The sequence below is a fragment of the Somniosus microcephalus genome, chromosome 1, assembly GCF_052327205.1.
Source record: "Somniosus microcephalus isolate GS21.2 chromosome 1, FLI_Smic_1.0, whole genome shotgun sequence".
NCBI lineage: Eukaryota > Metazoa > Chordata > Chondrichthyes > Squaliformes > Somniosidae > Somniosus > Somniosus microcephalus.
The window spans coordinates 214,511,705-214,524,614 of NC_140987.1; the positions used below are offsets into that span (position 1 = coordinate 214,511,705).

Below are 12,910 nucleotides of genomic sequence, written 5' to 3' on the forward strand. Positions count from 1 at the left end.
TTTTCAACACATTTACTATTGTGAAGTAGTTATGTGATGTTCTGCACTGTTTAGGATGTGCAGTCCTTGTATTTTCAATCCTGTTTAAAAATGAGATTCTTTCCTAGCTTATTCTAACTTGGATATTTGTGTTTTCTAGGTAAACTCACTGTGAAACCCAATTTTTCAAAAAAGAGAGCTACAACCATTTCTGAGACCAGTCTCCCAGCTGGAAACAAAAACACGCTGAAACTTTTAAGAACTCCAAGAAATGCACCTTCTCCCCGGGTTTCTGAAGAAAGTTTACAAGCTGAACCAACATGTAATCCATCAGTTGATATGAGCTCTGCACAACAGGAGCCAGGATCTATGTACTATAACCACGGTCAAAATGATCCACAAGGGACAGCAACTGCCACTGAACCGGCTCATTCCTCTACAGAGACTTTAGCAGCATGTACAACAGCAGGTGCAGAAGCGGGCACAGCAGCAGAACAATCTCAAATGAGTACACAAAATACAGCTCCCACCTCTAGTACAAGTCTAACAAGGTAAAATTGGAAAAATATGATTTGCATGAAAAATCCCTTCGGTAAGGAAATATATAGATCAGTAGCTACCCCTTCTGACATATTCAAAGAACAGCTTCAGAGTCCTAGGGCTGGATTTTGATACTGGAGGCGTGTAGGAGGCGGGACTACAACTTTTGGGGTTGTAGTCCTGCCTCCATCGAGTTGTGGCCAATCCACGCGATTTTCACTTGATTGACCTTGTTGAGCCCACTCAGCAGGCCAATTAAGGGCCACCCGGCAACAGGTGATGTCACAGATTGACATTTCATCTGTCAAGAGCTTTTGACAGATGAAATATCAGCGTTTGACAGCTCTTTGAAGCTGTCAAACACTGACAATCTGTACATGAAGTTAGTTCCTTCCTCTCAGGCTGATTTAGAAATCTCTCCAGAACAGAAAGCTGAATGCTGCAACTTTTGACAGCTCGCGGCCATTCTGCTTTCTGTGCTGGTGAGATGAGGGACTCCCGAGACCTGAAGGAAGGAAGGCAATAAAGGTAGTTAAACTTCTTTAAACACTTTACACACACCAAACACACTTACCTCTGCACTCATGCACACATCATTCACCTGAACACCGGACATTTCGAACCCTTCAGCCCGACGGTCTGCCTCGCTAACTTGGCGTGGTTTGGAGCCATCGGGAATCCTACACTTCAGGAATAAAAATAGGGATTAGGTAAAAATTGCCTGTTAACTACCTGTTAACAGGCAGTTAATTGGCACTAGTCCCCTTCCCGCCTCGGGGAGGCGGCTCCCAGCACATGTTGGGTATCCGCCTCCTTTGAAACTGGCACGGAGGCGGGTTGGGGGTGGGATGGGTTCGTGCCCCCCCCGATTTCGCGATTTTAACCCCCCACATGCCTCCAATCCCGCCTCCATGGCCCAATGAAAACCCTGCCCCTATTATCTCAAGAACACCTGGACAACTTCCCATTTTATACATCTTTTACTCACTTGGTTAAAAATTCCCATCTTCACTATTTTCATCAAAAAGTATAAGTGAGTTTAAAAGTTGTATTTCTAATTTTTCACTGAAGTTGGCCGAGATTTTGACCGTTTAGTTCTTAAAAGTGGAGTTACCCCACTATTTATAAACTACTAGCAGGGGGTGCCCGGTGTTGCCAGGGCAATTTTGGGCCGCGCGGTCTCCCTGCCCCTGTCTGTCCCCCCTCTCTTTCCCTCTCCCCCTCTCCCTGTGCTGTCCCCTCCCTCCCTCCTCTCTCCCTGCCTAGCGCCTGAGGCCCGGTGCCGTTGTGATACCGGCTGTGCGGGGCCTAGCGCTTCAGGGCCGAGACGGACCCGAGCTGAGCTCCCCTGTGGATAGCGCGGCTGATGGCCGGGCGCTACCGCTCCCCTGACCGCTGTGTGTGTCGGGCCGAGCGATTGCGAGGCACGGCCCGAGTGAGCCCAACTTACCTGCCGCTCCGGCGGGGCGGGATCGGGAGCCGCAATGTGGGGGTTTCTTTTGCTGCTGCTGTCCCTGTGGGGATGGAAAAAATGGCGGCGAAGTTTAGGGAGACTGGAGGATTAGGACCCGCCCGTGACGCACTGATTGGTCAACCATCAGGTGAGTGAACTGTAGGATTGGTCAAGCAGCACGTCACTCAACGCTAATGAGAGGTAGGATTGGTCAACCGCTAATGAGTGGATTTTTGAGGATTTTTGAACGTTTTTTGTATACTGTCCAAATAATTTTTGTCTGACGAAAAAGTAAATATGCCTACGAGAGTCCCCTAACAATAAGGTTTCTTTCGATATATCATACGTGTAGGTACGCTCTATAACTTTTGGTTGTATAGCCAGAGAGACAAGACATGTTTATATATATACTAGCTGGGGAGCCCCGCGTTGCGAGGGCAATTTTGGGGCGCTTGGTCTCCCTGCCCCTGTGTGTCCCCCCTCTCCCTGTCATGTCCTCTCCCTGTCCTATCCCTCTCTCCCTCCCCTCCTCTCCCTCCCGTCCCCTCCTCTCCCTCCCTCCCCTCCCGTGTCTCCCTCCCTCCCCTCCCGTGTCTCCCTCCCTCCCCTCCCGTGTCTCTCCCTCCCTCCCCTGTCTCCCTCCCTCCCCTCCCCTGTCTCCCTCCCTCCCCACACCTACCCTCCCACTCCCCCGCTCCCCCACTCCCCTCTGTCCCTCTCTCCGGCCCCTGCCCCTGCCTAGCGCCTGAGGTCCGGTTCTGAGGCCGGGACGGACCGGAGCTGAGGTCCCCCGCGTATGGCGCGGCTGATGGACGGGCGGCGCATGCGCGGTCAGTGCGGGCGGCGCATGCGCGGTCAGTGCGGGCGGCGCATGCGCGGTCAGTGCGGGCGGCGCAAGTGCGGGCGGCGCGAGGCGGCCCGCGGGGAGCAGGCAAGGGCGGCTTGGCGGCCGTTAGCGAGCGGGAAACTTCGGGCGGCCCGCCCGCGCTCCGTCCGCGACACCGTGAAACCTGAGAGGGGGAAGTAGAGAGAGACAGAGAGGGAAGAGGAGAAGGAGAGAGAGGGAAGAGGAGAAGGAGAGAGAGGGGGAAGAAAGAGAGAGAGAGAAATTTTTTGAGCTTCAGGCCCTGAGTCCCCCCTGCGCGAGGGTGAGGAGGAGGGGGGGGGTTGCTAAACACAATATAAAACTCAAATAAATTGTTAATTAATTCCCTAACACATAATTCAAATATTTACCTTACTTCCCTAACACACTGAAAGTGTGGGGAAAAAATCGTGAAAAATCAAGATGGCGGCCACTCACCTCAGTTCAGAAGGATAAGGCCCGCCCACACACGCACCGATTGGTCGACCGGTCAGGTCACCGAAGCGTAGGATTGGTCAATCGTCGAGTCACTCGACACTCAACTGTAGGAAGGAACCCGCCGTCCGATTGGTCGACCTCGACGTCACACGGTCGCTAATAAGATGCTAATGAGCGGAAGGCTGAACGTTTTTCGGATACCGCGGGCGCGGGTTTTGTCCGGCCGAAACGTAAATACGCCTATGACCGGTCCGGAATCGCAAGCTTTCTTTTGAGGCGACGCGCGCGTCGGTACGCTCTGTAACTTTCAAACGTATAGAGAATGGACAGACAGACAGACAGACATCGGGACAGACAGAAGAGCTCTTTTATATATATATAGATATAGTATATATAGATGAATTCTGTATTTGCTCTGAGTACTTGATGTGAACACTATATTGCAAAGTAGAAACGCATTGACTTTCCATACCTTGAGCACAAAAAAAACCCAAATTGTTCCTATCCCTGCCAATAATAAACAGTTAGTGTTAATATCATTGGCTTTGAGGTAGTGCAGTGAACCCCATAGCATGAAGAAGCAAAATTTACATCAATAAAGACAACTATTAACCAGGTGCTTCCATAATAATTTGTTTTAATTCAGCTCATCACACTTTTAGGCTCAGTATTTTTGCCCAGATAGTTGTTTCAGAAGTATCCTCAGCTATTGTTTAATAAAAAATTCCAAAAGTTTATTGGTAAACTCTTTCTAGATGTTGATTTTTGAAAAGGGGTACTGAGTGTAAGACCTCTTAAATTCTTGTGATCTCATTGGTGACGAACAGTACAACTACCTCTTGATTATCTGTACCTTATTCTACAAATTTTATTAATCTTTTGGGAGTTTATATTGGCAATTTATTAGCATAGGATTTTTGAGAAAAAAAACTTCTGCCTGACTTCCTAATTTTTAAGTTATATACCGTTCCATAGTGAACACATTGCCCTAGTCAGCCATCAATTAAGTTACTTCTAAGGCTAAGTAGACATGCCAACTTCCTTAAACTTTCCTCACAATTTAAATGCTTGTTATCTGGAATCCTCTTTATTGCTTCTGTATGTATCTTTTCAAGGGCAGTAATATCTTTCCTATGATTAAGTTATCAGATCTGCACACAGAATGATCTGACCAGTACCTGTACAGCAACTATACTTCTTTTGGTTGGTAGTCAAACCCTCTGCTAAAGAAATATCATGCCTTCCTTGCCTTTTTTTTTACTGCAGCCAAGCACTGGGTTAACGGTCAGTCTTCAGACTGTTTCATTCTTGCTCCAGATACAAAGCAGTGTTTTAAAAAAAAACAATTGTTTCCTTTTGATGAAAAGCCAGAGATTTGCATACAACCAGCTACCAATACAGAGAAACAATTGTCGTCTTAATGATCCCAAGATTTGCCTAAAAGGAATTTGTCTGTAATTGACCTTGGGGGTGTTTGCTTACAATTAGGCCTTGTGGATGTAAAAGGACACAACTCAAGCACAGCAGCAGAATAATATATTTTGTTTTATACAGTATAAGGACTGAACTATTATAAAGAGCATATCCTTTGACTTACCATGAGCAAGACCCCTTAAATTCTTGTGAACTCATTGGTGAAGAACAGTAGAGATCTGCTGGACTTCATCAAAAATAGCAAGGCTCCCAAGACTGACCATGGGATACCCCACTTGTTATCCTTGTGATTCTCCAATGACTCCTTACCCAAGTCATTAATCTCTGATTAATCACTTTCACCAGAAATTACATACTGTATAATCTTTCTCTTGTCTCCCAGCCAAGACCACTAAAACAAGAAAATGTCTGTCATCTTTGTTTCTAGGCATATTGGTTAAGAAAGTTTTATCTACAGACTAAATTGCTATTTTGCTTTACGTTTTTGTGAAAGATTATGGGTGGCACAGTGGAAAGCCATGGTCTAGAGATGCTGGAATTGGCATGGAGATGAGTAATGAGGGAGAGAAAAGATTATTTCACTTTAATTTTTAAAGGCCTTGAACTCTAGTCCGTGGTACACCTTGCTCCACAGGCTTAATTTGTTTATATTAATGAAGGTTATGGGCTGAATACATTTTTAAGGTGCCCCATAGATCATTCAAGCCTTTAATACTGTTTCTCATTTGGAGACAAAAATCTATTCTCTTCTGTCAATTACTGAATTACATGAGCAAATGTTTTAACTGGTCTGGAAATGTAGTTGTCTGTAAGTTTTTTAATTTGTCTCTTAACTTTCAACTGTTGACATTTTATTTAAAGAAAGGTTAAGTACAAAGTTTTATTGAAATTTAGGCATTTTACTTTATAGCAATATTTTAAATTAGCATGAATACAGAAATCTGAACGTACAACATTTATCTACTGCTGTCCTCCCACAATACAATGAAAGAAATCTAACCATTCATCTGTAATAATAAAAAAATGAACTTTCTGGTTTTAACAGGCCAGGGCGTAAACCTCGAGGATTTTTATCCTTTATAGCTAAAAAGTCCTCTGAGAGTGACAGTGAAACGAAACCCCAAAGGACGAAATTTCAGAAGCCGCGTATGAATCTCCCACGGTTTGCTGGAAAAAGGTCAATCCCATCTGGGGAAGATGCTGAAGAAACGAAAGCAAGCAGCTCTCCTCCTGCAAAAAGGAAATCATGTGAAAAGGCAGGTGGGAGCCACCCCGACACCAGAAGTTCCCCAACTAAAGTAAGTTACCATTCTCATTTTTAACTTTTTTCTCCTCTGGGCTGTTTAGATGGGTTGTTGATATTAACAACATAATTATTCTTTCTTTGTTTACCTTTTGTTTGCTATAGTTTAAGCCAGTTTGGGGAGGGGAGGGGGGACTAAAACATAATGGGCCGGATATTCCGAGCCCTGCGGGTGGGTATGAGCTGTGTACTCACCCGTAGGGACATCGGAAATGCCGATTTCAGGCATGCACTGCGCATGTGCTGGAAACCGGCATTTCCGTTCTGTCAAGAAAGCTCTTGACAGATCCTCCGGCTGCCCTGGAGCAGGGCCTCTGCGGGCGGAGAGTTACGCTATTTGGAGAACCTCCGCCCGCAGAAAACACTTACAATTCTTACGCCTGGTAAAATCATGTAATTTCATGTCATTTTAAAAATGTGATGTTTTAAAAAAAAATTATTTGAATATTTACTATGTTTTTGTGTGATCTCCATTCATATATTTACATAGAAACATAGAAGATAGGAGGAGGAGTAGGCCATTCGGCCCCTCGAGCCTGCTCCGCCATTTAATGAGATCATGGCTGATCATCCAAATTCAGTACCCTGTCCCTGCTTTCTCCCCATATCCCTTGATCCCTTTAGCCTTAAGAAATATATCTAACTCCTTCTTGAATATATTTAATGAATTGGCCTCAACTGCCTTGTGTGGTAGAGAATTCCACAGGTTCACCACTCTCTGGGTGAAGAAATTCCTCCTCATCTCTGTCCTAAATGGCTTACCCCTTATCCTTAGACTGTGACCCCTGGTTCTGGACTCCCCCCGCTATCGGGAACATCCTTCCTGCATCTAGTCTGTCTAGTCCTGTTAGAATTTTATAAGTTTCAATGAGATTCCCTCTCATTCTTCTAAACTCCAGCGAATATAAGCCCAGTCGACCCAGTCTCTCCTCATATGTCATTCCTGCCATCCCAGGTATCAGTCTGGTGAATCTTCGCTGCACTCCCTCCATGGCAAGAGCATCCTTCCTCAGTTAAGGCGACCAAAACTGCACACAATACTCGAGGTGTGGTCTCACCAAGGCCCTGTACAACTGCAGCAAGACATGCTTGCTCCTGTACTCTAATCCTCTCGCCATGAAGGCCAACATACCATTTGCCTTCTTAACCGCCTGCTGCACCTGCATGCTTACCTTCAGTGACTGGTGCACAAGGACACCCAGGTCTCGTTGCACTTCCCCTTCTCCCAATCTATTGCTGTTCAGATAGTAATCTGTCTTCCTGTTTTTGCCACCAAAGTGGATAACCTCGCATTTATCCACATTATACTGCATCTGCCCAATCACCCAACCTGTCCAAATCATACTGGAGTTTCTCTGCCTCCTCCTCACAGCACACACGCCCACCCAGCTTTGTGTCGTCTGCAAACTTGGAGATATTACTTCTAGTTCCCGCGTCTAGATCATTAATATATATTGTGAATAGCTGGGGTCCTAGCACCAATCCGTGCGGTACCCCACTAGTCACTGCCTGCCACTCGGAAAAAGTCCCGTTTATTCCAGCTCTTTGCTTCCTGTCTGCCAACCAGTTCTCTATCCAAGTCAGTACCTTACCCCCAATCCCATGTGCTTTAACTTTGCACGCTAATCTCTTATGCGTGACCTTATCGAAAGCCTTCTGAAAGTCCAAATACACCACATCCACTGGTTCTCCCTTATCTATTCTACCAGTTACATCCCTAAAAAAATTCCAGTAGAATTTACCTTTTGTAAATCCATGTTGACTTTGTCTGATCCTGTCACTGTTTTCCAAGTGCTCTGCTATTACATCTTTTATAATGGACTCTAGCATTTTCTCCACTACCGACATATTCCCCGTTTTCTCTCTACCACCTTTTTTAAATAGTGGGGTTATATTAGCTACCCTCCAATCCATGGGAACTGTGCCAGAGTCTATAGAATTTTGGAAGATTTCCTGTCAAATGTATGAAGGGAGATTCCCTTCTCTGATTGGCTCCCCATGGCCCACGTGATCCCAGAGACGCTGCGAATTACCTGCGCCTCTGGGACCCGTGGGCCCTGCACACCGGCAGTTTGGAGAGGCCCAGCAGCAGAACTGTGCGCCTCCCGGGACCCCTCAGGTAAGGGCGCAGATTTTTCCAGATCGCAGCCCTCCGCCCGCGGGAGGCCTGCGATCGGAACATCTGGGCCAGTATTGTTTTAAGGCGCTTTGCACTTAATGAGTGTTGCATGTTTATTTACTCCTTATAAGCCCCATTATGCCCCCTGTAATCAACAAGAAATCATTGGTTTCTTGCCAATTATATAAGTAATATTTTTATTTGTTTGAAACCTGAGTGTGAGGGTTTGTTTTCTTGGTCAGAGACCTTTGATTTGTTTCCTTGCTCAGAATTTTTTCTCAAGCTGCACTCTAGCACGCAGTAACCATACATACAGTGGATGTTGCAGGCTTTTTTCAAACCAACTTTTATCTTTAAATATGCATGAATTTTTAAGTTTACATTTTCCTTACGATTCTAGTGTTAGTTCAGGTGCAGCACCTTGTTTATATTGGCAATAGGGAGCAAACTATTCAGTGGGGGACCGTTGATTACGTTTATTCTGAATGGGGTGATGGGAACCCTTGAAAGAATCAATTGACCAAATTTTTAGTAATGAGAAAGCATGGCTGCCACAAGTCTCCCACCCTACTGCTTAGTGGTTTTAGTAATGCTTAGCTTGAAATGAACTTACTGTTTTAACATTTTTAAGAAACAGTACTAGCACGTTGAAGGCTGTTGGTTTAATAGTATGTTTAGTAATTCTAACAGGACTAGACAGGCTAGATGCAGGAAGGATGTTCCCGATGGCGGGGGAGTCCAGAACCAGGGGTCACAGTTTAAGGATAAGGGATAAGCCATTTAGGACAGAGATGAGGAGAAATTTCTTCACCCAGAGAGTGGTGAACCTGTGGAATTCTCTACCACACAAGGCAGTTGAGGCCAATTCATTAAATATATTCAAGAAGGAGTTAGATATATTTCTTAAGGCTAAAGGGATCAAGGGATATGGGGAGAAAGCAGGGACAGGGTACTGAATTTGGATGATCAGCCATGATCTCATTAAATGGCGGAGCAGGCTCGAGGGGCCGAATGGCCTACTCCTGCTCCTATCTTCTATGTTTCTTAGTATAGGAGCTTGATTCAAAGGTTGGTTAAAATGCTTGGAAGTAACAGGACTAGCAGTGCCCTTTTTTCTGACCAGCATATTTCTCCATTCGCTTTCCAGTCCACTATAAAAGCAGGATAGTTACTAAACAGGAAGTTCCCTCCAGATCAAGATAACTAAAGTATTAAAAATCTCGCGCCTCAATTCCCACATTTGAAAGTTGTATTTCAACCTCCCGGTGTCAATCCCCTTGTGTAGGTGAGCAGGCGATTTTGCATCTGCCTCAGCCAATTGCTAAGAGTTGTGCCAAAGAAGTCTAGGGTGATTGATCCTTTATTTTAAATGCAGCCTTTCAGCTTGGGAAATGGCAAGCCCTTCACTTGGTGTTTTCCTGTTGGTCTGATTCAGATCAGAAGCTTTGCATGTGAGGAAATTGTGTCCCCATTTGTCTGTGAGGGAACATGTTTGTACATCACCATACTTTGCACTGTGCTGTAAACAAGCACTTTCTTAAGTTTGTCAGCATTTCTAGTAGAGGTCAGTTTGGAGTGCAGCACATGTCATTACTTATATCCACGTCTCTTTGCAGGTGATATGTAACTCATCATTGCAGAGTTGGCAGTCAGAGTCTTATACAGAGGAGGCCTGCTGTGCAGTGGAACAGGACACAGAACAGACACTGCCAACAAGCGTTGCTGAATATTTCTTCAGTGACATCTTCACAGAAGTGGATGAGCAAGAATGAAGAAGAAAGATAGCTATGAAGCTGTATATTTAATTGGTGCTGGTACATCACAATGTGATTAGTTCATGGTTTAATCACAACATTGGGGGAAAAGTGATGTATGGATGTGTACAGGCCCTGTTTGCTTTTACTTGATATTTTTTGCACTGAGATCTATAAAAATACTTCTTTAGTAATATCAATGTCGACACAGAAAATGTTGGGCAGCCACTTTACAATATTAGCCTTTCTTGGTAGCAAATATCAAGATTTTACAGGACAATTTATTGTAACAAGGTTTTTCTTATCAACTTCAGTCATTAAAAATAACTGCTGTTTTACCATTCTCAATATATTATAAGTTCATTAACTGTACAATAAATTAATGTTTCATCCATGCAGCTCAGCAGATGTGTACAATATTGAAGAATCTTCAATACAATTCTGCTTGAATCTAAATGACTCCTTTGTTATAAAGGATGAATTTGCCCAATTGGAATGCACACTTGAATGTGGGCAACTTGATTGTCATTTTGATTGATGTATTATTTTTCTTACAGAAAGGGGCATACCAGATGTGTGCATACCCATGTTTCTGTTTATTTCATGAACCCACAATTTGGTATTGACTTTCAATGAACAGAACACATGTATAAACTACAACTTCAAAGTATTGCACTTTAACATCTAAGTAATTAATCAGGATCAATTTTTAAATATGGAATCTAGAATCCAAAATACTAATGGATTATGATATATTTTGACAATTGCATTCAGCAGACTTTTTTTCCTAAAGAAAAATTATTTGAATGGGATACTTTAGGTTAAGATGAATTTTAAATACATCATATTGAAGCAATAAATAGTGGAAACCAAACAAAAACCCCATATGATACAGAAAAAATACAAATGTAGATGGTCTAATTGAAAAGGGTAAACTGTATTAATGAAGTAATTCATTGGCATCTAAGCTGTCAGATAGAAGTGCAGTGAGTTTTCAGTTGGATGCAAATTTTATTGGGGGGTGAAGTGGAGTAGGGGCTGGGTATGTTTGTGCATAAATTCTTACACAAGTGGCTGAGTATTATAATATCTGATTCCAAACGTTTGTTTTAAATAAGTTACTTAGGACCTTAGTCAGAAAATTGCCCTGTGTTGAATTTGCAATATCCTTCCACTTACAGCATTGGTGTAATAATGAGGATCGCACATAATTTGGTTAGCATCTCTGAAGGAAAGGCTCTTTCTCTTCATTACCTCTTTTGTCCTTTGAAGAATGTGCCTTGTCCAGCAAGCACATTCACATCTCGGATTCAAGGATGTAAAATGTGTTGCTTGAGGTTGCCATTCCTTTTGAAGTTTCAGTATGGTTGCTGAACATTTGAGCAACTGATCAGAAAGAAACACTTGCAAGATTGGACGTGAAACGGACATCTTCACTGACAGCTGAATTATAATATTTTCAGTGATTGATTTAAATGTAAAGTTGCAGTGGATTGAGATTTATTTGCATGTCATAAATGTCAACAATGAGATACACAAGTTTTCTTTTTGTAAAATTACCTGCACTTGTGTTTGTGTCCTGTCAAAATATTTGCATATAAAATATACAAAAGATTACTTTTAGGTCATCATCTATGTGTTAAATGAGAAAAGTGGTTTTGGTTAAATGGATTTTTTTCAAACACCTTTTGAAATTTGCGTTTAAAAAAAATATTCTGTTAACTACGTTCCTTTAATTAACATTATGGACATATGTGCTGTTAATCGGACTGTATTTTAATGCGGGATTCATAATCACATTTGCAGATAATTTATCTCAATTTTTGTATTTTAATTATTATTTAAGAGTCCTACTCAGGTGGCTTTAATATGTTTAATGACTTAAAAATGGGGGAAAAATGAGGGACACAGAAATTGAACTAATTAAAATGTGAGCCTGTTACGCTGTTAAGTGACCCAGCTATAATCCATGCTGTAGAATGTTAATGTTTGGGACAGACTATCTTTAAAGTACTACCTCACATTTGATCTCATGTTGTGACTCAAGGTTCCAATTCTGGTTGTAGATAAATTTCATATTTGTATGTAATAAATTTTGTAGCTTTTTAGCCAAGCTAGGGTGGAGACAAGAAATGGTCTTTCAACCTTGATCATTTTGTCTTGCATCTTGGCCATCGATCTCTGGAACAACTTGAGCATCAGAAGCTCCATGAAAGATCTGTGGCAAATTCTGACTGTTAATTGGATATGTGGTGTTGGGAGCAGTGCCAAAATGTTGAGAAGAAACTCAGAAACTGGAAGTAAATAACAAGTTAATTATGTAAAACTTCACAAGTATAATGCTGATACACGTGGCAACGCATGAAAATAGGTTTTAAATTTAGCTTGTCCCTGAGTAAGCAGCTGGGTCAGACGCACAAGCCAGCACTCTGAATATATGTAAATTACTGTTGTGGTATTGTGTTCACTTGGTTGCAAATATGTATGTAGTTATTTACTGAATGACTAACTCCAGTCTCATTTCAGCATCTTCCTTGTTTGGAAGGGACATTACAGTATTACAGCATAGATGGATTCATCTGTGTGCTGCTTGTAAATTCTGTAAATAAAAATTCTTATATAATTTCTCTGTTTACTTCTCCTTTTTAATATATTACTGAGGTTTAGAGTTATCACCCAAACTTAATGATACACCCAGGCACTTATGACCGGATCCTATACTAGATGAACATCAATGCTTGTCTCCCAACACTCACAACTTTCTGAGCTGTTCCAAACTCTTGAAGATTGTTTGTGAATACAGGTCAAGGCTAGGTATTCTGCGGCGAGTGTCTCACCTCCTGACTCCCCAAAGCCTTTCCACCATCTACAAGGCACAAGTAAGGAGTATGATGGAATACTCTCCACTTGCCTGGATGAGTGCAGCTCCAACAACACTCAAGAAGCTCGACACCATCCAGGACAAAGCAACCCACTTGATTGGCACCCCATCCACCACCTTAATCATTCACTCCCTCCACCACCG

At 42.9% G+C, this 12,910-nt stretch overlaps 1 protein-coding gene across 1 annotated transcript in view; it reads left to right on the top strand.

Annotated features, from left to right (window-relative positions):
• Window positions 1-12,510, top strand: part of LOC147124584 (uncharacterized) — a 158,111-nt gene extending 145,601 nt beyond the window's left edge. The window contains exons 29-31 of the mRNA XM_085989913.1: window positions 140-530; window positions 5,755-6,007; window positions 9,748-12,510. Coding sequence (XP_085846039.1) covers window positions 140-530; window positions 5,755-6,007; window positions 9,748-9,903 — 800 coding nt within the window. The 3' untranslated portion in view covers window positions 9,904-12,510. The remainder of the gene's footprint in view (window positions 1-139; window positions 531-5,754; window positions 6,008-9,747) is intronic.
• The last annotated feature ends 400 nt before the right edge of the window (window positions 12,511-12,910 follow it).